This window comes from Athene cunicularia (assembly GCF_003259725.1).
Source record: "Athene cunicularia isolate RWA chromosome 22 unlocalized genomic scaffold, athCun1 chr22_part1, whole genome shotgun sequence".
Lineage (NCBI taxonomy): Eukaryota > Metazoa > Chordata > Aves > Strigiformes > Strigidae > Athene > Athene cunicularia.
Window position 1 is genome coordinate 3738776 of NW_020799128.1, and position 13932 is coordinate 3752707.

Sequence of the window (13932 nt, forward strand, 5' to 3'; positions counted from 1 at the left end):
AAATCCATAGATGGAAAAAGGAAGCTGTTGACCAGTTTAAGAAACCCAATTAAAAAAACACATGGTCAACACTTGACTTCATAGATTTTCCACCTGTCTGCTGCACCGTGCGATACGTTAGTGCCACCATCACGTTTCCCCCGCGAATCCAGGCAGCTGCCACACTTGTGGTTCAGTTGAGGTCAGGGTGTTACTTGACAAGAGTAACAGCCCGGCTTCAGTTCCTCAGCTTCGCCTGTTCTTTCCCTGCACTAAAACTTCACACCCTGGCTCCAGGGGACTTCTCCCAGGCTGGAGTTGTGCTACACCTGCACACACTGTTACTGCGGTCGCCCCTGGAGATGAATGTAACTGGGGAAAGGTCATTGGCAAAGCTTGAGATAAAAAATGGTCCCTGCCTGGTTTTTACTGAAGAGTAACAATGGTCAGCAGCAAATATTTAATTATCTTGGAGTTGGTTTAAAAAACCAAACAGCAGCATTTAAGTCCAGATTTCCTTTTCTGTGCTACAGATTTATCCATTTCTTCCTGTATTTATAGAAATACATCTAGATGTAATATAAATGCTATAAATAACGTTTATGCTTCTGAATGTGAAGTTATTGTACTTAATTGGATGATTATATCCAAAGCCCATAAATAGGAGTTACAGGGTAACATGTTTAAGACACTTTGTAATATCAAATTCTTTGCAAATACCACCCCTGCAAAGTCCTAAAGACTACATTATTAATAAAATATGAACTTACAAGTTAAGAGATGTCATATCTTCACATAATCACCAGCGTCATGTTAAGTTATATAACTCCCCTCACTAGCAAATACTTGCTGAGTTTACTAATGATGCTTTCCAGGACTGACTGGTTTTCGAAGCTGCATGGGATGGTCCTGCTGGCCAGCACTGATGTGCAAGTCCCTTGGTCAGGCTCCTTCCGCTAAACTGAGCAAGTGACAGTTGAAGATAAATGCACCGGTGTGTGTCCTCTTAAGGGTTCCCTCAGCTCAGCTCATCAAACTCTTCCTGAAGGCGTTTTGGTCATTTTAAACACATGTGTAGTGCTAGGCACCACAGAGGGCACTTTCACATTCACGGTACTGTTCCTCATCCTTTTTGTTCACCTTTTTCTCCCCTCCTTCCAGGAATCTCTCCTATTTTGCCACCCAAAGCAGCCCATCTGCTGTCATTCTGGACCTCTGGGAAGCCCGGCATCAGCACGATGGTGACCTCGACTCCCTCGCCTGTGCCCTGGAAGAAATAGGAAGGACACACTCCAAAATCTCAGACGTAACAGAAACTGAGATCGAGGAGCCTGACTTCAACTACAGCAGACAGAATGGACTTTAGTCACTTTTTTTCCATTCCAGAACTGACGGCCAGCTTTGACTATACACTAGAGATTCGCGTTGGCAGGGAGGAAATAAGGGTTTCTGCACAGTGTGCATGGAAACAGACCCTCATTTCCACAATGCAGTTTTCAGTTGGAAGAGCAGAAGCAGCCCTATTAGAAATCATCTCGTTCATAAGGAAAACACAAGCTTCTCCCTGTCCTCTCTCATTTAAAATTCATGTTTTAAAATCAAAACCAAAACTACACATCTATCATTCCTGGGGCAGAAAGGAGTGACATACAGAGCCGTGAAAGGTAAATATTCTGACATTATGTATTTAGGAAACAGTGATGCTAATATAATGCCTAGGGAAAATCAGCAACTGTGATACTGAATATTTAGAGCCCCCAGAGGTTAATCCTAGTTGAAAGGCTTCTCTTCTTGGGGCCTGGAGTCCCCTTTGTCCTGCATCTCTAACTGAACGCTTACACAGTGGGTTTAAAATGTCATTTGAGAGCATCATGTTGTCACTTAGGTTCTGCTACAGGAAAACGGAAAATCTGGCCTTATCCTGTTCAGATGTTTGCAGAATTAGAAGATCTCAGAACTATTTAATGGATGTCATGTGTATGCCAAACAATTCCTTTTAAAAATTCCATCACTTAATGAATGTATATTTGCTGCAGAGCTTTCCTGCCTATTCTGTTAACAAAATAACAGAACAGAACCCTTCTCTGTGAAATTAGTGTGTGTGCGTGTGTGAGAGAAATTTTCTGAAGTTCTCGGTCTGCAAACTTTCACTTAGTCAAAAAAATATTTCTTTGGGGGTGGATTTAAATAACCAAATAAAACACAGGAAATTGCCAGCCCTGTTTTAGCAATTTTACACGGTTTATTTTTCATTACTTCATGTTCTGGGGCTAAACTAAAAAGTAAAGGTGAAGTCAGTCAGCCTAAGCAAGGCCTAATTCTGGTTTAGTTTCAGTCTGAAACAATCAACCCCACACGGTACTGCCAAAAACTGGCTTGACTTCATTGTTCCAATTTGGAAATTTCACAGGATTTAAAGCTGGCTGTGTTACACTTGGTTTAGTGACAAACATACCGCGTTTGACACCAAAACCAGAATCTAACTAGAGAACGCTCTTCATTTTTAATCCATTTCACACAAAAATAATTTATTACTTCAACTGAACCAAAAATAGAGCTGTCACTGTGAGTGAGTGTTCTAGTGGAAACTGGTACTGAGCCAAATTTAGCCATTATTTTTACTCATACATTCTTTGAAGTTAGCCAGGGAGCTCGTTAGCTCTGGCCCCAGGCTGTCAGCTTTGGTGACGCGAACACAGTCGTATAAAAGCAGGAACCAAGAGCTTTATGGAAATGCAAGAAATTGAAAACAGGCATTCTGGGGGGTTTTTTACCCCCACATTTGGCCGAGAGCAGCATGATAGGCCACAGGGTAGGTATTTAGTGTGCAAATCTTTAATAATCTGTAACTTGTTTCTTTACCCAAGATTCCAGTTCTGAAAATTATGAACAACAACTCTTGATGTCAGACCCCGCTTGTTCTCACTGATCTGAAACTGCAAATTTCACTGCTTTTCCGGCTCAGCTGGCCTGAATAGGCCTAGACTTATAAATACTTAGACTTCCCCAAACATCTTCTGCACTTTAGTATTTCATGCAGTCTGACATGAGAGTTCCTGTTTGCGATGGGAAATCATAATGGCTGCGAGCATATTTAAGACTGAGACAAAAATACCAGCTTATTTGGCAGCAAGCTGTCACTGTTTTCAGCAGCACATGGTTCTATCTGTGTTTGAATTATATTTCTAGTGACTTCCAGTCCTCCTCCTCAGAAACCTGTTCTTCATTGGACAAAATGTCATGAATTAAAAAAAAAAAAAAATAGGGAATGGCATCCACAGAAAGCGCTGTCATTGTCTGGGAAACCAGCTACAGTCACTCTCCAGCAGTCAGTTTGTTCTCAGCTTCTCCTCAGACACAGTTTTAATGTTCAGACTAGCTTAGGTGAGCTGCCACGGCAAAGACCGAGGAACTACCCTGCAGGTGCTGTAACATATTCGTGTCATTCTGAAGAGCTGTATGTATTTTCTCCTCTCGTTTTCCAAATACACCTGAGCTACACACGGCAGGTGGGGTCAAAGGGAGCTGCTCCGTGAAGCTCAGACCTTAAAGCTTTTTCTCAGGAAATGCGCAGTGTTTACTTTCAAGACTTGAGTAGCTTTGAAAAACCTCTTTGTACAGCGACACCCAACTCTGCCTAGGGAATGCTCAGTGAAGCCTGGAGAGGGAGGAACCAGGAGGTGTCTAGACCTCCAGAGTTACACCTGAAAGGGCCTCGAGACCGGGGGTCTGGGCTGCACGCTAGAATACACCAAGTTAGAGCCAAAATCCAATGAAGTCGAGTGTCTGAGTTAACGTACTGAAGAGGAATAAATGTCAAAGTTTCTTACAATGACAGAAAACATTTAGTTTTGGGCCTAAGGCAAGATTTTAATTTTTACATTGCTCAACCGAGTACTGTTTCCCTTTAGGTTGTGTTTCCTGGGTTTTCTTCGTTTCTGAAGCATCTTTGTTAGATGATCTTACTTCTGTGAATCTGAATCAGGATTTCTCACTTTTTCTAACCTGTTTTTGGTTTGGTGCTCTTGGGTTGTTTTAGTGGACTAGAAATGCCACAATGCTGCTCACTTGCCTTTCTCCCATCGGGATGGGCTGTGCGGCAGTAACCCAACTGCCAGCCTGCATTTCTGATGTGACCTTCCCTAGCTGTACACCTCAGCCTTATCGGAACTGCCATACTACGTCAGGTGAAAATCCATTTAGTCTTGTACAGCGTCTCTAATAGCGACCAGGGTTGAGTTTAGGGAAACAGTGTAGGAACCGTGCCCAGGACTAAGGGACCCCCTCAGCAGGGGGTTGCATCGGGACCACGGAGAGTCCCGTGTACTGTCCTTCCACAAATTGACTTTTGAACCCACTGAAACACTTGGCCTTCATGAACAACATCCAGGAGAAACAAGTGCCACCATCTTCTCTTTCATTTTTTGAAGCAGCCCTTCCTTTCCAGGCTTTCCTTCTGTTTAACACGCGCTGCCTCACAGCTGCGCCGCGTTCCCCTAGTTCTGTGTAGTAAGGATCACTGAGTAACAGCAACCAAACCACCTTGTGGGTAGTAGGCATTCTTCTACAAGCTTCTCTTACGCTTCATTTCTGCTCACTCCCTTGTCTAGGCTGAAGAACCCTGGTTTATTCTCCTTATTTGTGCATCCTTGCTGTTATTCTCTGTATTGTCTCTCGTTCTGTATCTTTTTGGAGATGGAGTGACCAATCACCTGCTTTTCAACAGGAACGCAGGTGAAATCACACAGTTCCTCCATTTCCTCAGTTTCTTGCTGTTCCCCCATTCAGTATCAATCCCAGAGGATTAAGATCTTGCTATAGCATCAGGCCACAAGAAACGCCTGCAGGAGTGCGCAGGGTGCCGGGAAACGCAGTAACCGACTCCACTATGCAAATTACTCCAGCTAATCTATCCTGAACGTCCAGAAAATAAAACCTGTGAGGAAAAAAAAAAGTGTAGCTGAAAAAAAGACTGAAGTGACAGAGAAGACGTCAAAATCATTAAACAAAAAAAAAAGTCACAAGGAAATGATTCGTTCTCCATGATAACGATGGGTAGTGGTAGGCAGTAACTGGGCAGTAACGTTAAGTCAGACTTTTGAGTGGAAAAACAGGCTATGGGGTTTTTTGTATTCTCTTTCCCCCGCTGCATCTGTTGATGACCTGATCTGTCTGGTACAGACATGCCTGTTTTCAGATGCTCTCTTTCTGTTGTTTTGTGTTAGCATCATGGGATGATATTAATAGCACTTAGCACTGTTACTTATCAAGGCTTATGCCAGTTCTCCTCCCTTTTTTATGCACAGTCCCGGTTTTAGAGATGGAGCAATTAAAATGGTTTTTAGGTAAATGCTTCTGCTGCCATATAAATGAGGCAGCAACGTGGATTTTGTCACCGTTAACAAACAGCTGAACAATACAAGTAAAAGATGTTAAATGTTTGCTTCCTATTTTCCACAGCAGAAAGCAGCTGACTGCTGCCAGCTCCCCCACAAGCCTGCTGTAAGGATGCTTTGCCATACAGTATTCTCTCAGAATGACAATTCAGAATTTGTATGCAAATGCTATATAAATAGATCCGTTGAACATTATTAGCAATCTTAAATTTCCAGAAGCACATTTTTAACATCTACATTAAGAAGATGTTTTGGAAATCTGTATACATATATGTATGATCTGATGCAAAACACAGATGTAAAGGAGCATCTGAAGCAGGATTAGAGGCCGGAAATTAAAAATTTATTCCTTTCCTCTGTATTATTAAATTATGAATTTTAAAAAATAATGTAAAAAAAAAAAATCTCTTCACAAGCTAGAAAGTAAACGAAAGCAAAATGTAACGTTACACACTTAAGATTCCATCTAGCCGCCCTGAGTCCAAGATGGTGAAATAACTGTTTTGATTTTACATCACCAAAGAATCTGCTCTAGTGTATTTTCATCTTCCTAAGCACTTTTCCCAGATATTTCTGTGCTGTGAGTCATTTAAGACTAATAGTTGCATTTTAAAAATGACTTACAATTTTGTCACCAAAATGGTGCTCTTCACAGCTCCGCCAGACTGCAGCATCGTAAAGCTAATTTACAGTTTTTACAACACTGCTTTCGCAGTCTTACGAGTTGCCATTGAAATCCTTTAAGCCACAAGGAAAGGAACCCTGCTCTGTAGATTTAAATTCAAACTTCATTTACCAGTGCAAGTCCCATAAAACCAAGATATACTCCCACAAAAATTTTATCGGGCTTTTTGTAATAGATGAAAAGATATCAACACAAGTCTCTTAAAATACAGGGAACTATTTTTGTTATTATTTTTATCTCTGGCAGCAGCTGGCCGCCTCCTCTGGGCCTGGCACAGCTTGCTTTCAGCAGGTTAAGTGAGAAGCCTGTTGAGCATAAATCACTAAACCAGGGATCTTCCTGTAGGAATACATGGTGTTCCCATCATTTTTTTTTTTTTTTTTTTTTTTTTTTTTTCACTCGAAATATAGTGCTGTATGAGAGTTTTACAACTCTCAGTAACTGATCAATTCCAGATACTATTTTCCACTACACAAAGCTATAGCTTATGTATACAACGAAGCTAAAACAAGTGAGGAACTGTTGTGGACTTCTGTTCGTCATTTGAATTTTTTTTTTCCAGTCTATTTCTACCTATAAAATATATATTTAAGCAAAGGGCTGCGTTATTTCTTGGGTAGTAATTAACCAAGTGGAAAACAGGAAACTAATTCCTTAAGAAAGATCTGGAGATTTCTCTTTCTAGCCTTTCTTTTACTAACTTCATTATCCTTAGGAAGTTCTCCCACTTTCTCCACAGCAGTTAACAGATGGTTAACGTTATTCACTGAGAACCTTTCTCATGTTAAACCTGCTGAAGGGTGTTTTCTGTGGGTTGTTCATTTGTGCTATGTGCGTTGGGAAGATGACTCCCTTGACACTATTCCTGCTTCAGAAGAGGCTGGCGGTCTTCCCGCAGCAGCATGTAAAATGGCACATATATCCTTTCCTTGGATATGTAATGATTGCCTAGTTAAAACAGTCTCGTTAATTACTTAAAAGATTCCTGATCAAGTTCATTAACCTAAAATACTAGGTATGTAACACGCAATACCTGTAGCAACAAAGAAACTCAGTATGCTGGTAAGAGATCATGAATCATTTTCTAGTAGCGCACAGTCCAGCTCTTTTCTCTCATTGCCAATACTGGCGTAAGCGGTAGCAAAAATCTCCTTTCCAACATGAACAGAGATAAATAAATCACTCTGAGATTAAAGAATCACTTAGAGAATCATTTGCTAGTAACAGTGTCTGCAATGCAGAAAACGGAACTGATGTTCTACTCATTGCCGCAAGGAACAGAAAAATCCGTCGCTATCCATGTTCACTGTTCTGTCCACAAAGAAAATAAATGTCTAGGAATTTGCCACTATATTTTTTGTATTAGAGGTGAATAGTACAGATTCTACTAGTGTTTCTTGTCTGGGGCTTGGGTGGGTCGGGGTGTATTGTAATTTTCAAGCTATTGCAAAAGCTGCTTTTAAATAAGCTGTTCAGTTGTATTGAATAACTGGTTTGTGCTTTACAAGGGAATCCCGGGGAGCCAGGATTCGAGGGGGAGCCTCCCTGCCTTGCTGTCACAGGGTAACTAGAGCTGAAGTCACTTGTGAAAATTTAGCTACGGGATAGGGAGATTAGATGACCCGTCCCTGATCTGTAATGTAGTGTACTGTAATCTAATGAGATTAGACACTCACCTACTGTAGAACCGTGGTTTTGTCAGCAGCTACTTAGTTTGTCTGCCCCGGTGTGATAACCTTGGTTGAGAATGTACTTCTGCAGATTTAAGAAGATGTCAAACCCCTGTGTTATCTGGTCTCTGTATATAAATCTTATTGTCTAATCCCAAAAGGAAATGTGTAGCACATAATGAAGTTAAGGGTGTTCTGCACCGAGCCTGGCTGAAGTTTTTTTTTCTGATACGGCAGGAGGGGGAAGACATGGATCTAACAGCAAGTATTTGCTACAGAGAACAAGAATGTTTCCTAACAAATGCTCACTTAGAACTGACTGAAGCTTTGTTTTTGCAGTTTAAAAAAATGTAAGACCTGGTATTTCCCATACTGAAATTTGGAACATTAACCTGATGAGATCTTTTCAAGCAATTCCTTCAGTTTTCCCCCATTTGTGCCCTGAAGTTGGAGGGGGAGGGAGGAACATTTTTACATGAAGCTGTAAACTTTTGCATTCGTTCTACTTTGAATCTAAAACCCAGATCCCATTACTGAACCTCACAAAGTTCCCTGATGCATCAGCGCACGCACACACAGGCCTCACGGGCGATGTGGCACGTCCATACTGCTGGTACAGCTTTGGCAACAGCAGACTGACATCATATAATTTGTGACCTGGGAGACGCAGCTGCCTCCTCCCACCTCTGAATCAAATTTCATGCCCACTGTGACTCTGCTGATCTCAGTTGATACATGGGTGCAAAAACGTTAAGTTGGACACCTTTCGTTAATTTGGGTGGAGTAAAATGTGATGCTGGTCAGTCTGGGGAGACCCAAGAGTGTCACGTATGACCAGAGCTAACTGAAAAATTTTTATTGCACTTTCAAAACTTTTGACCAGCCTGTTGGTGAAAAGGGGAGTGGGAACTTCAACCTAATCAAATACAAATTAAATAATAATTTTTTTAAAAGATAAAAAACCCACAAGTATATTCCTCTAGAGAGACCTATTTTCTCTTCTGCTCCTTTATTTTGGCAGTGAACAGGTTCTGAAAATGTTTGTTCTTGCACTGAGCAATTCTTCCCTCCCCCCACTTCTCCCCACAGTTTCAGTGTGTTTAGAACTGAAAAAAAAAAGAGCAGAGGTTTGAATGCTTTCTTTAGTATGAAGCTGAAGGAGTAGGGAAGAGAGAAGAACATAAAACAAAAAGCATGGCCTTGGCTTCATACCACACTTTCTGTGCCTTGTTCTATCAATGTAAATTCTGAATGTTGTACAGTAAAATACTTGGGAAAGACTTCTTGGAAAAGGCTGCACTGGCTTCTTTTTTCAGCACATGTACATATATAAATATATATACATATATATTTGGTAATGCCAAACAGCTGTGTTATATTGTACTGAAAAAGTAATAATGGACAGTTTGGATGTTTTATGTAGAGTTTGCAAAAACTGTATGGCTATAGCCTTTTGAAGATAAATGTACAGACGTAAATTACTGCATATCAGTTATTTATGAATAAAGAGTCTTTTACTGACATCTTGGAGTACTGTGTGAGTGGCCCATTAATGTCGGTGATGAAGCAAGACGCGCTGATACGAGCCCTTTGGGATGCTTCACTGGTTTTCTCATGAGCCTTGTATGGCAGTTTGTCTGGAACATTGTGTACTGGGCACCTTTTTCCAGAAAACCTGCAGAATTACAGGAAATGGACCAGAAATGAAGTCTACCCTTTACTGACAACATTGAAACAATTCAGGAATATCATCCTGCTTCCTACTAGTCTGAGCTACAACCCGAAGAATGCCAATTACATTCAACCTAAAATGTGATTTAAGGCATTTGATTGAAACACCTTATTTATCTGTCTGAGCATATGTACAAGCCCTGCTCCAGGACTTTGCAAAAGCAACTTCCATTATTCTGCTTTTAGCAAGACGGAAGATGCGAAACCTCTCTGCGTGTGGATGTGACAGTTCCCTCTAAAGTCAGATCGCTCCTCTGCTGCCTTCAACAAGTGCTTGTACCCGGAATCCTGTATCCCTGGAAACAAAGCTGAGTTGTGTCCCGTTTACCATGTAAATGTAACCTTCTGGTTTGTAATACCCTTTACTGAGACACACCAGATAAGAACTCATTGTCTTGATGAATCCTCCCCATCCAGATGAGCTCATAAACCCTAGGTCCCACTTAGAACAGCAATACCCCGTCAGCAAATGCAGCCCGGGCCTGCAATCAGAAAGCCTCTAAGTAGCCTTCACCAATACTTGCACCCTGCACGGAAGGTGGCGAGCGAATCCAAGACTCATCCGTGCTCACGCCTGTCAGGCACGCAGACATCTGCCCCCGCCAGCGCCAGGAGAAGGGACGGGCCCTTGGCTTAAGCCCCTGCACTGCTGGGGGGGTTGGTTTCTGGTTTTAATAGTTTAACTCCTGTCCTGCCTGCCTTCCGTCTCGGGCATTTATCACTGTACCGACCCCCTTAAAATCCTCACCGTAGCCACCCCAGCCAGGCGGTGTCTTTACGGAAACAAGACTTAAAGGTGAGACAAAATCCTCCAGCCTTCTGCTAGACACAGCACACAGCCCTTTTCTGGATGAATTTGGTCTACGCTCCAGTTACCACCGTGTCACATTAACACATGCAATTAAGCATCAAGTACAACTAATGGTAGCCTGACAAAATGAGAATCTGGATATGGCACTCACCTTAAGTGAGATGTTATAAAACATGTTGTTAATACACACATAGCAGGGGGTGCTAGGACACGCTGTTATAAATCAAGATATCCTTCGAACATTTTATTACATGCATTTAGGTTGTTATCATCTAAGATATCATACACCATATAATGTAATAGCCACCCTTTATAATAAATAGGACTATCATGTTAACTGCCTTTGACATTCATTGTAAAATTATTCGTGATTAATTATGTTTGCAGAGAAATAACGTGTGTTGTTGTGAGAAGTTCACTGCATTGTGATTTAATGAACAGCCCCTCGGAAATGATCCTGCAAGCAGAGGCTGCTGTCAGGCTGTTGGGAAGGAGGGCGACGGTCTCCACTGAACCAGCAGCAGAGTGGCCTCTCGTTACTTCCCCGCCACGCGGCTCGTGTCCTGCTGCTCCGTCAGGAACAGGCAGTGCCCCAAATACAAGGGCGGTTTGCATTAATAAAATGAATTCGCTTTTTTACTCCAGTTATAAAATTGCTGTAACGAGATATGGCTCCTTTATTCTTGGTGAAAAACCAAATGGCTTTCCTTCCTTCACAAAGTCTGATTATCTGAGAACCAGATTATCACTTTGTAAAAAGCCCCAGCTCCCCGCCGGCCAGCCTCCTCTGGTATTACGGTCACCTGACCGTATATTAAAGGTGTCCCCCCTCTTCTGGCCAAGCTGGCATCAGGAGTATCCCCAATAAAACCTCCTCACTGCGTGTCGCCTGACAGAGTGCACAAATCTCAAAGCCCTAACAACTGGAACACAGGTTTCACTGGTTTTAATCCACCTGCACAGCCCCATCCTGTAACCTGTCAGTGAGGCCACGAAGCACGGCCACTGGAGAATTCAGGAAAAGGGCTGGCTAAAATTAAACAACTGCTTGGTCCTGAAAAACACCTTTATTTATTTTACTTATTTATTTACTTACATATTCACTGATTTATTTTACCCCTTGTTTATAGCACTGCTAAGCACACCTAAAACAGCCGTTCCTGAAGTGACTGGAGAGTACTGGTGTTCCAGCCCGGGTTGGGTCCCCAGCTCTGCACAGCGACTGGAGGAGCTTTCCCTCTGCTCACCTTCTCCTCTTCCAGTTTATCCCTCTTACAGTACCAAGCACAAGGAGCACTGAGCCTGGCAGAGCTCTTTTAATGTTCTAAAAAATACATTTTTACGTTAGCACAAACGACTACTTGGGACATTGCGCAATCGCAAGTACCCCCCTGCCCCACAGCTTCTTGATGAACTCCTGAGATTAGCAAAGAAAGAACCTCGATGTTACTGTTACTGTACTGAGACTAATTCATTTTATTTTAAACAGTCAGCCACCTAACCCACTATCAGAACCAGGACCTTCCCCCTGCCGGAGCCAGGAAGTCATCTTCACTGGTGCAATTAAAGTTATAATTACTCTCATTCCCCTTGTCTTGTACATATTTACTTATGGATTTTTGAAGAATTAAGGCTTGTGAAAACACGTGCTGTTCGTAGATACCTGTTCTGAACACAGGTAGAATGTCAGCTCACACGCTAAGCGACAATGAGGCATTGATCTGTCGTTGAAGGTCGTGAAAGCTGGGTGAAGAAAACATAAAACTGAAAGAAGGTGGAGATCTAAACTGTAATGCAAACAACTAATACATGTTATTTAATACAGTAAGGATCCCTTCTATTCCGATTAAAGTCATTTTGGTCTCTGAAATCAAACAGCATGGCTTAGAATGAGCTTTATTACACACTGCAGAGAGATGTGCTTTGAGGACATTTGGTCAAAACACGTAGCTCTCAAATTCAGGTGGGGAAAACCAAGAAGAAAGAGGAATTTATATAGCCACCGTACACACAAACGTTTCTGTGTTCTGAAACTATTTAACAGCTGAGATTTAGACAGAATAGCCACCTCAAGAAGGTCACAGCATCTAGCCGATGCGATTGGGCTGGTCTTGTAAGAACTGCGTCTGCGGGTCCCCAAGGCAGGCCGTCACACTGGGAGCTGCCGCTGAGCCCTGCTGGCCTCCCTCCGCTGCCGTCCCGTGCTTGCTGACAAAAGCAAACTGAATAAATGCTTCTTCCTTCTGCCAGTCACAACCGGGGGAGCCAGCGCTGTCTTACCAGCTCCTGCGACTGAGGGGAGCGTGGAAGATGCTCAGGCAGGGGAAAGCTGTTCAGCCATGCAGGCAGAAAGCTGCCGCGGTATTTTCAACACAAAGGAAGGTCCAACACTCACCTGTTGTTAAGCATATCAGATATTATTATGTAAAATGGATTCAATTTTCAAACAGTTCTGAAAGACGGCATCTAACAAACTATCACTTCTAAAGACACCTACTTCCAGCCTAAATATACCAGCGATAGTTGAACAACTGACACCACGCAAGCGAGACTTTGAAAGTCAAAAAAGCAAGCAGCTGTTCAGTCCAAAAAATTCACCCGCAACTGAACTACGGTGGCATTATGAAGTTTAATGTAATGCAAAATTACATAATTCCCTGTAACTTTCAACATCCTCCTACAGACTAAAGGCTTTTTGTGAAGTAAGTATCTAGTAAAATAAGCATATGGTCACTTAACATATGATAGCTCGACACACAATGCATACCAGCGTCTAATTTGTAGTCCTGTTCTGTCTTCACAGAATTTTGAAGGAATAATTACACAGAATTTTGAAGGAATGACGAAGCAATGAGCTGCCTTCACAGCCACGGTCATGGCTGGTCACTTGAACAGGTCACAGACTTGTTTAGTGACATCAGATTTCCCCAGGGCTCTCGTACAGACCAGAAGATTTCATTACAGCGTGTTTCCAACAGCTGTTAATGGAGCTAACACGGAGTACACAGTAGGAAGGATTGCTTTGGTTGGTAGATAGAGAAAAGATAAGGAGAGAAATGGATTCTCTCCCTGCATGTGTTTATTTTTTGTTTTGTTTTAAGGCCATTTGGTTGCTTACTCAAATCCTCAAACCCTTCTGTTGTGACAGGAGGCAACACTGGAGAGAACTACTCCTGGTTACAAACACCACAGACTAATTTAAACTAAACTGAATAAATCCCAATCTGTCCTCTGCTAAGAAGGTTTGTGCTTTTTTGCTTTTTTTTTTTTCCTCTTCTACTTGTGAGGTTCTGATTTGGTTTTATGTAGTTAGGATTCTGATATTTACAACTGCTTCAAGGCTATTTTCCCTTATTTTTTGTTTGCTTTCTTGCCCCGTCATCTTTATTTACTAAATAACAGCAGCCACTAGCCGATTCAAACCTTAAGTAACAGTCAGTGCCTGAAGTCCTACAGAAAGCTTTGTTACTAAAAGAACCCACAACCATAAGCAAGCCCAGTCACTGATTGCTCCATTTTGCAGATTCCCAATCTTTGACACTGCAATTACCCAGCAATTTGACACCCCAGCATTTCCCACGGCTGAAGCATCTGTAATGCTACGCTTCTTCCCTCAACAGGAAGGAAAGAAAATATTACTACAGACTTTTACCCGTTTTA

General features: G+C 42.0%; 1 protein-coding gene across 1 annotated transcript in view; it reads left to right on the plus strand.

Annotated features, from left to right (window-relative positions):
• Positions 1 to 9249, plus strand: part of UNC5D (unc-5 netrin receptor D) — an 84572-nt gene extending 75323 nt beyond the window's left edge. Inside the window, exon 17 of the mRNA XM_026863022.1 lies at positions 1141 to 9249. Within this exon, the coding sequence (XP_026718823.1) occupies positions 1141 to 1345 (205 nt within the window). The 3' untranslated portion in view covers positions 1346 to 9249. The remainder of the gene's footprint in view (positions 1 to 1140) is intronic.
• Positions 9250 to 13932: the final 4683 nt, after the last annotated feature.